At 55.4% G+C, this 8,169-nt stretch overlaps 5 protein-coding genes across 5 annotated transcripts, besides 3 other annotated features; all 5 read right to left on the bottom strand.

Moving 5' to 3' along the window:
* Nucleotides 1–270: 270 nt before the first annotated feature.
* Nucleotides 271–308: a microsatellite.
* Nucleotides 309–367: 59 nt separating this feature from the next.
* On the bottom strand, nt 368–1,816 carry Tco025E_01803 (putative UTP-glucose-1-phosphate uridylyltransferase 2; the record flags this gene model as incomplete). Its single annotated transcript, XM_029368739.1, has 1 exon — nt 368–1,816. The coding sequence occupies one exon, from the start codon at nt 1,814–1,816 to the stop codon at nt 368–370; it is 1,449 nt and encodes a 482-aa protein (XP_029231163.1).
* Nucleotides 1,817–2,277: 461 nt separating this feature from the next.
* On the bottom strand, nt 2,278–2,823 carry Tco025E_01802 (uncharacterized protein; the record flags this gene model as incomplete). Its single annotated transcript, XM_029368738.1, has 1 exon — nt 2,278–2,823. The coding sequence occupies one exon, from the start codon at nt 2,821–2,823 to the stop codon at nt 2,278–2,280; it is 546 nt and encodes a 181-aa protein (XP_029231162.1).
* Nucleotides 2,824–3,045: 222 nt separating this feature from the next.
* Nucleotides 3,046–3,090: a microsatellite.
* A 146-nt stretch (nt 3,091–3,236) lies between these two features.
* On the bottom strand, nt 3,237–6,095 carry Tco025E_01801 (uncharacterized protein; the record flags this gene model as incomplete). The annotated part of the gene is made up of 1 exon (XM_029368737.1): nt 3,237–6,095. The coding sequence occupies one exon, from the start codon at nt 6,093–6,095 to the stop codon at nt 3,237–3,239; it is 2,859 nt and encodes a 952-aa protein (XP_029231161.1).
* Nucleotides 6,096–6,340: 245 nt separating this feature from the next.
* Nucleotides 6,341–6,369: a microsatellite.
* Nucleotides 6,370–6,492: 123 nt separating this feature from the next.
* On the bottom strand, nt 6,493–7,725 carry Tco025E_01800 (putative mannosyltransferase-II; the record flags this gene model as incomplete). The annotated part of the gene is made up of 1 exon (XM_029368736.1): nt 6,493–7,725. The coding sequence occupies one exon, from the start codon at nt 7,723–7,725 to the stop codon at nt 6,493–6,495; it is 1,233 nt and encodes a 410-aa protein (XP_029231160.1).
* An 11-nt stretch (nt 7,726–7,736) lies between these two features.
* Tco025E_01799 (putative mannosyltransferase-II) lies at nt 7,737–8,045 on the bottom strand (the record flags this gene model as incomplete). The annotated part of the gene is made up of 1 exon (XM_029368735.1): nt 7,737–8,045. One exon carries the CDS (start codon nt 8,043–8,045, stop codon nt 7,737–7,739), a length of 309 nt encoding a protein of 102 aa, XP_029231159.1.
* Nucleotides 8,046–8,169: the final 124 nt, after the last annotated feature.

The raw sequence follows: 8,169 nt of genomic DNA, 5'->3' as shown, positions 1-8,169 counted from the left end.
CAAAAACAAAAACAAAGTGAAAGCGTAAACCAGGCGTCGTTGTTTATTCATGTGCATTCACTGACATACTTCCGTGACGCCCTCCCCCACTCCACGAGTAAGACCCGCATACTAAAACCCCAGCTCGCAAGCAACAAATGTGCACAGTAAATACATTTTTATGCATTCGAAAAATGGAAGCAACAAATAAATATAAACATGTAAAATTCCCGTGTGTATGCGTGTGTATGTGGTTCCCCCACCCACTCCCCACTTCTTTATTTTGTTCACATATATAAATATATATATATATATATATATATTTATATTTGTGTGTGTGCGTGGGAGGGGCGACCACGTTGGGTCCCACGGTAGGACGAAGCTCCTCCTACGCCTCTACCACCTCATTATTCAGGACTCGGTCGCGCCGAATCGTGAGAGGGTCCTTCGTCATGTTGCGTATCGTTACGTCACCCTTCACCACAATGCCACTCTCGAACACCACGGGTCCCTGAATGGTGAGCTTTTTGCACTGCCGCAGCGACGGCACACCGCCCCTCACCAGTGCCTCCAACCCGGTGATGATCTTGTAGTGCTTGCTGTCGAGCTCAATCGTCGGTGGCTTGCCGGCTCGCTCCTCACAGAGAACAAGCCGCTGATCCTCCGTGACAGCATAGGCGTCGGACCGCAGCGCAAGTAAATCCGAGCACGTCTTTACGGGCGCAAAACGCTCTCGTGGCACCAACACGGCTGCGGAGTGCTTAAACAACCCAATGGCCGCACCCATCGCCGTCTCCAGTTGATACACCCTTGTCGAGGCGTCATCCACCGGGTTCACGGTCTTTGCGTTGCGAATCACAGGCAACGGAAGTATCCCACCCTGGCTTTCCATCGCTTTCTTGAGGGACACAAGATTCAACCACAGGTTGTTCGTGTTGAAAAAGCGATGCCTCTCGATGTCTTGAAAGCACGCCTCATCCTCCTTTAGACACTGCGCCGACTCACGAAGGATGAAACGACGCTGGGGCGCCGTGGCACCCGCATGGAGCGCGCTTTGGTATGCAATGTGGCCACCCTTTTTATCGGACTCCGTCCTCCGACAGACCTCCATGAGAAAGTCCAACTGGTGTGTCTCCATATAGGCGAGGAGACGCACATCCAGAGTCGCCCCCAGGTTGTCACCGTTGGACACAAAGATATATTTATACCCACTTCGAATCAACTCGTCCAGCCTACCGCTGCCATAGAGTGCCGTGTAAAGGTCTCCATGGCCCGGTGGAGCCCACTCGCATGATGGGTCCGCTTCATATTTAACGGGGAAAAAATCGTCATGGCGAATTTTTGGCACACGGTTCTGAATCAGCTCCACCTCTGCGTCAAAGGTGTCGAATAACCATGGGTATTTTTTTACGTACTCCTTCGTGTCAGCGGATGTGGAAAAGGAGTCCATCAGCATGAAACGCAGGCGCTCACTGTAAGCCTTACGAAGATGCTCCACCTGCAGTACAGTGAAGTCAAGGAATGTTTTGCCGTCCTTGACGGGAAGGAGACTTTTAGCCGTGTGTAGTCCCATGCCGGTGCCAAGGCCGCCATTGAGCTTCAGCAGCACCACGTGCTCGAGTAGAGAACGGTCCACAGGCGCGGTGAGGTTCTCAAGCGAGTCAAGAGACTCCACAGGCGAAATACTTTTCTCAGGGATGTTGCCTGTTTCTCCCTTGCTGATGACGTCATGTTGGGCCAGGAAGGTTCGAATGCACGTCTCGCTCACACCTGCCGCCTGCATCTTTGCCTTGCAAGCAAGAGCAGCCTCTGAGAGCAAGGCAGCCGCGGCAGACATTGCTGCAAACAGGCGTTCCAAGCACTCTTCACAGACCAAAGTAACAATAACGCAATTTATGATCGCTTCGTACGCCTTACCTTGGTAATAGACTGGTGAATAAGTAGTAGAAGAGGAGGAGGCCGGAAAGCATGGATGTGAAACTTAGTTCGCCAACCAATGGGGGCACACTCCCCCTTCTTCATGGTTTGGTTTGTTGCAACTGCTACTGAGGCTTCGCCAGGGTCTGTTTGGGGCCGTTTCATTATGTTTAATCGGTGTTTACCTCGCGACAGCGGCGACTCTTGGCGTCCCTCTTTCGCGACTCATTCGCCCTGCAGTATCCCTTCCGCGGGAGCGAGTGGGGGGGCGCCCCCCCCCCACCACGCCTCCCATGTCAATAAAGGGAAGGAGAGAAAATAAAACAAAACAACGACCACAAAAGAGAGAGACTCAGGGCTTTTCCCACAGAGGCGTCACCGCTAGGTGGTCAAGTGGGCAAACATGCCCTGCAGCTCGTCCTCGTCAAACTCCTCCGAGTCATCCTCCACGTCCTCCCATTCATCGGCGTCACGTTTCATGTCGGACGCCTTCTTACCGCCGTGTTTCTTCACCGCCTCCTCAACGGCAGCGAGTTCCGAGTGGTGCTTCGCCTTCTGCTCCTCCCTTAGCTGACGGATGTATTTCCCCAGCTCCCGGCGCTCCATCTTTGCGTTCTCACCTTTGCGTATCCGTTGCCGGCGTGCCTCCAACTCCCTCGTGTGCTCTTTTAGCACCATGCGCTCGGCGGCCTGCTGCTTCAGCAGTTGACTGCGCTGTTTTTGCAACGCCTCCAGTGCGGCAGCCCGCTGCTTCCCCGACGATACCCGGCTACCAGACCTTTTAAGTCGTAAATGTGTGGTCTTCTTCACGCCCGCAGCTGCGGCGACCACCGCGGAAATGTCATCTACCGTGGAAGTCCGCTTGGACAGTTTAAGCTTCTTTTTGCGCAGCACACGCGAGTTCCCACCAACGCGGCGCCGCCCCATCTCTTCACTGTGCAGCCTAACAACACGTTCCTCTTCCCTTTCTCATTTCCAACGAGCAACAGAAGTGTGCGCAAGAAAGGGAGGGAGGGATAAAAGAGGAAGGGGCGGTGTTTATTCATGTGCCGGCAGGGTGCACAAGAGCACATTGAAGTTGCCTTTGCTCCACCATTATCCCAACACAAAATCAATAGTTCCTCAAACGTGGCAGTGAGGCACATGCACAGAGTGTGAGAGGTAAGGGGAGAAACAGAGAGAGAGATAGTGAGATGTATTGGAACGTGTATTTTACATAGCTATAGCCTACCTAGAGAGCGAAGCAGGATGTGCCACTCTGCAGCGCCCACTCCCCTCCAGCTTCTCTATATTTCTCTTTTTTTTTTTTGTCTCACTTCGAAATCCATTATTCCAAACGACTAACTTACAAAGCTCAGGCTGGAGGTTTCAGGCAACCTCCTTCTTTGCTTCCTCGCGATTGAGGCCTGCTCACTCTGTACCCTGAAAGAAGAAGGTTGCTCTCTGCACGAGCTTGACTGCGTGGGCCCTATGGAGTCACCAACGCCCGTAAGCCCTGTGGCGGGCCGATTTGGCGACGGGCAGCGAAGGCCTATTCGAACGTAGTCGGCGCCACTTTCCTTGCCCGTAACTGAATCGTTCCCGAGGGCAAAGGAGGGGCGCGGGAACGCAAACACGTGGCTGCGCTCTGGCCTGGAGGAATAGCGCAGGAGTGGAATGGGCACCCCGCGTTGGGAGCCGCAGTTGGTGGAGTAGATCCCAAGCTCCCCACCCTTTTGCGTCGTTGTGGCATCTACGCCACCACTGGCGCTTTCCGGGCGGGTAGTCACGGGCCTCTTCTGCCGCAGACTCCCCTGGCATTCGTTGACTAAGCGAGGGGTGGGAAACTGCGGGCGGTGACTTGTATGGTACGACTGAATCTCCGTCACACCGGTGCCGTTTTTAATTTCTGTGCTCTTCGTACTCCTGTGTTGACAGCCAGCTATGGCCGGAAGCTGAACAATAGGGCACGCGGGATGGCCTATTGGAGTGGGCGACATCCGCGCCAACGGTGTGTCTCGAGGAGCACCGCTTTTGCCATCCGCAAATGCATCGTGATGCGTCGGTCCAATAGGCAAGTGGCCGGGGAGTGACGCCCACTCTGTCGGCACGGCATACGAAAACGCCGGGCTCCCCGCCGTGGCGAGGGAGTTGCCGTGCCTGTGTGCTCGTCGCCTGGCGCTTCCGTCGGAAGTTGCAAGTGGAACGCTGGAGGCCACGGCGTTCTCGTGCGCCCTTCGCGGCGGCGGCGACGGCGGTGCTGGTTGTGGAAGCCCAGCGTGCGGGGTCGGGTATCGCGTTTTCAACGTCGAGGCCTCGGCAAGGGCTTCTCGGCTCACTGGCCTGCCTGGGGCAGAGACGTCAGTCATAAAACGCAGCATGGCCTGTCCCTCCTCCAGCCAAGGCGTGTTCGTGGCGACGGCAGCCGGCAGCAGCGATGCCACACCAGCGTGCTCCACTCGTTCCTTCTCCCGTCTTTGCATTGTCTGCAGGCGCTCTTGCAAGCGCCGCCGCCTCTCTTCCGCCGCCAGGTTAAGCAGGGGGCGGTTCAAAAATCGAAGCGGCGTCAGTTGGTACTCCTCCACAAGTTTCAGTCGCGCCTCATACTCTTCACGAAAAAGCTGCTCGGCGCGACGCACCACCCACGTGTCCCCCAGCGCTGAAAGAAGCGGAAGGTACACCGCTGGGGCGATGTGAGAGGCGTGAATGGCGGACACAAAACGATTCATTGTTTTCATCAAGTCCTTCTGGCGGCTCTGGAGCTCCAACTCCAGTGCCTTTCGCTCTGTGGATTCCGTGCAAATGAGTAGGCTAATAAACGCCTCCATCAGGTGATGCACTGAGGCCCCGGAGTCATCCAGCGGCAGCCTTGCGACGGCAAAAGCCACATTGGGCCGCCCTTTGGCGGAGGCGGCTCTTCCTCCCGCCGCGTCACTCAACCGCAACGACCGACGTCCCTCGGTCTCGGTGGAGCGACCACCCTGAGAAATAAAGGACTTCGCGACCGTCTTCTCAGTGTCTCCGCTGGTGGGTCTCTGCCGCAGCTCCGTCCGCGCGAGAGGGTAGCATGGCTCCTTGGGGGCGAAGAGTTCCCGCACCAGCTGGCGCGCGCCCTCCTCATTGTGCAACAAGGAGGTCCAGACGAGCGCACCACCTCCACCCAGACAGGACGTTCCGCTACCGCTGTTGTTTCGCGCCACAGGGCCGTCGCTGTCGCCGTCGGCATCCACACGAGCTGCGGTCTTTGAAGTTCCCTCGAGCAGGGCCTCGTGCCTCCGCAGCGACCCTGAGGCATGCACGAGACGGGTGGGCTGGAACCTAGGCACGGTCCGCGAAAGCGGGGGAAGGGAACAGCACCCAGCACTGCGCGTCTCCTCATGCGTGAATATGTCGGTTGCCCCCAAGGGTGTAAAAGCCATAAGTGAGGTTGTCTTCATGCACCGCAAAATCCAAAGCAGCTCCTTGCGTTCGTCGCGGATGATGCAAAGTGAAGCCATGGCACAGCGCTCCTCCCACACCACCCGCTCATCGCGTTGCAGCGCAAGAAAGGCCACATACTGCCTTGCCACATACCGCTTTAGTCGCATACGCAGCAACGCAAGCGCCCGACCGTACTTCATTTGTTGGTACAGCCAATGCATAAAGTGTCGCTCTTTTTGCGACCTAAAAACACGCTGGAGCAGAAGGGCGGAACTTTCCTTCGCCGCGCGAATGCGTCCCAGTTTCCGACGCAGTAGGGGGACAAACACCTTCGATAGAACCACAAGCCTCATCCGCCGCCGCTGCTTGCGCTTGCGCCATGCGGTTTGTATCAAAAAAGCCGCTCGCGGCTTCTCCACCGCTTCCCACTTCACTCGCTGGCGGTACCGGTCGATTGTGCGTCGCATCCTGGCAACGAAGAAACTACAAAAAAAAGACACGCCTAGCGGCGATGTGCGGCGCCGTTGCGGCAACAGATACATAGAAGTCCCCAACAGGGGCGCCTCACGATACGTCCCGTGTGTCGCGGAAGCATTTGGCCCCGGCGCCCCACTCCGCATCGAGGGACGTCGTCCGGCGTTCGTTTTCGCCCCGCGTGCAGGGACTCCTTTGGGGCGGCTGCCGCCGTCTTTGAAGCCCGAGGCGGGCACCGGCCCCGCCGCCTTGGAGCGACTGCCAGGCGGCGTTGGGGCTGCCCGTGCCTTTGCTGTCGCCTTGCGGCCGCTGGCGGCCTGCTTCATCCTCCTACAGCAAAACGCAACTCTGCGCGCAGACCGCGCACCTGCCCACGCCACGCGGGGGAAAAACAACAAACACACACCCCTGCGCCCAAACGGAACAAAAAAAACCACCACAAACGGCGGAAGAGAAATAAGACACATCAAAGCGAAAGGGAAGAGGGGGGAAGCGCACGTAGAAAATGCCACAGCAACAACAAAAATACAAAGAGAAAAAGGATGGAAGTTAGTTGGTAGAGTGAGGAAGCAATAAAAAAAAGAAAAAAAACAACAACAACCGGACGACCTTCGAAAGAAAACACACCTCTAGACAGTTGTCTCGTAGGTGGCAGACGTATTCACGCGTGGAAAGAGCGATAGAGGTAGGTAAGGAGCAGGAGGCAATGGAGTGCCTAGTCAATTATGTCCACGGCATGCCATTGGGGAAAAAAAGAGCCCCAATACATGTCCACGCTGCGAAGATGCGGAGCATCACGATTGTGCAGCCTCCCCACGGATCCCACACAAGCTGTCGAGCCCAAATCCAATACAGTGCGGGGGAGGACATAATGAAACGATTCACCACGTTCACATGCACCATAGTGACCCCAATAAAAATCACGGCCACAAGGTAGACTGTGTTCGAGGACTGAACCAAACCCTCCACAATACGAAACGTGGAGGTGAAATAAGAGCGTGGCGTTTTTTTTTCAATTGCCTTATTGCGTCGGCCTCCATTGCCGCTTCCGGCGCTTTCGTTGGGTACTGAAGTGGACACCTTGGCGAAGACAGGAAGCACATGAAACAGCAGAAAACCTCGAAGTGCAAAAAATACGATGGGGGCGGCGATAAATACATTTGAGAGATTTTTCATTCGGTAAGAGGCAAGAAACCCGACATCCCAGTAACGCTTTTGGATCCACCCGTAGAAGGACCAGAAGTGTCCATCGGTGTTCAGCTTTGTTGCGGAGTCCCAGAGCGGCACAAAGCGGGTGAAGCAAAAGTACGTCATGCAAAGATAGGGGGCACAAATGGCAAGAATTTCTAAGAGGAGTACTACGCAGCGTCCAATGCTTGGCCAGCGACGACACAACTTGGAGCTTCCGTGGCATTGGATGCAACGCCTCCGGTACGTGTTAAAGAAAAAAACCTGCAGAAAAATGGGATATAATAAAAATCCCACATAAAGAAGGGCATTTGAGCGGGCCCATCCTGCCAGTGAAAAACAAAACACGGCGCCCGCTTCTTTAGTTGCCGCAACCAAGCTTCTACTTTCTTCCGAGGAAAGCAGAAGAAAATGCAATCCCGCAAAAGTCAAGCAAGAGAAGATGCTCTCTGTGTAGGCGACCACGGTAAAGACAGCTGTTGGACTCATAAGCCACATCAGAAGCACCGCACCCACTTCCCGCCTCAGCCTCAGCCTGACGTCCTCCTCCCGGTCTTCCCCTTTTCTCCCCCCATGCCGCGGGGGTGGCGGCGGTGGCAGCTCATCCAGCCAGGTGCCACCAACGCCCTTCCCCCCCTCCGTCTTTTTGGGTCGCAGAAGCGTCGCGACCGTGATGCGTCGCAAAAAAATGGCGGAGACGCCGTTCAGCACCGTATTTAGCAGAGCAACCTGGAAGGAAACGGGAACAACGGCGAAAGAGGAAGGCATAAAAAACTTGTTCAGCCATGACATAATACGAAAGAGAAACGGAACAAGAGGGAAAAAACACACGTGTTCTCATGCGAATATCCGTATTTAGCTATGTGAGAGAAGTGGACAGCGTCCCAATTGCGGGGGAAGTCAAGAAACCCCCATTGACCCTCCGTGTCGTTGTGCAGCAGCCCAGAAGTGTCGAAAATAAGCTCCGTGTGAAGTAACCTCGGCAGCACGGCGTACGACACGAACATCATTAGTAGCACAAGCAGACGGGCCCCACAACTAAGAAAGAACAGGGTGACGTCCGAGCACGAGGCAATTTGAAGAAGCATGTCCTTCCGTTGGGGTTGCGGCACCCGCTTCCGCATTGCTAATGTCTTCAGAAACCACTTTTTAATTATTATTATTATGGTGATTCGTTTACGTGGTTCGTTTTGCTTTTATGTTAATCTACCT

This window comes from Trypanosoma conorhini, assembly GCF_003719485.1.
Source record: "Trypanosoma conorhini strain 025E chromosome Unknown Tco_14.4_contig_00063, whole genome shotgun sequence".
NCBI lineage: Eukaryota > Euglenozoa > Kinetoplastea > Trypanosomatida > Trypanosomatidae > Trypanosoma > Trypanosoma conorhini.
This window is presented reverse-complemented; position numbering and strand designations above follow the sequence as displayed.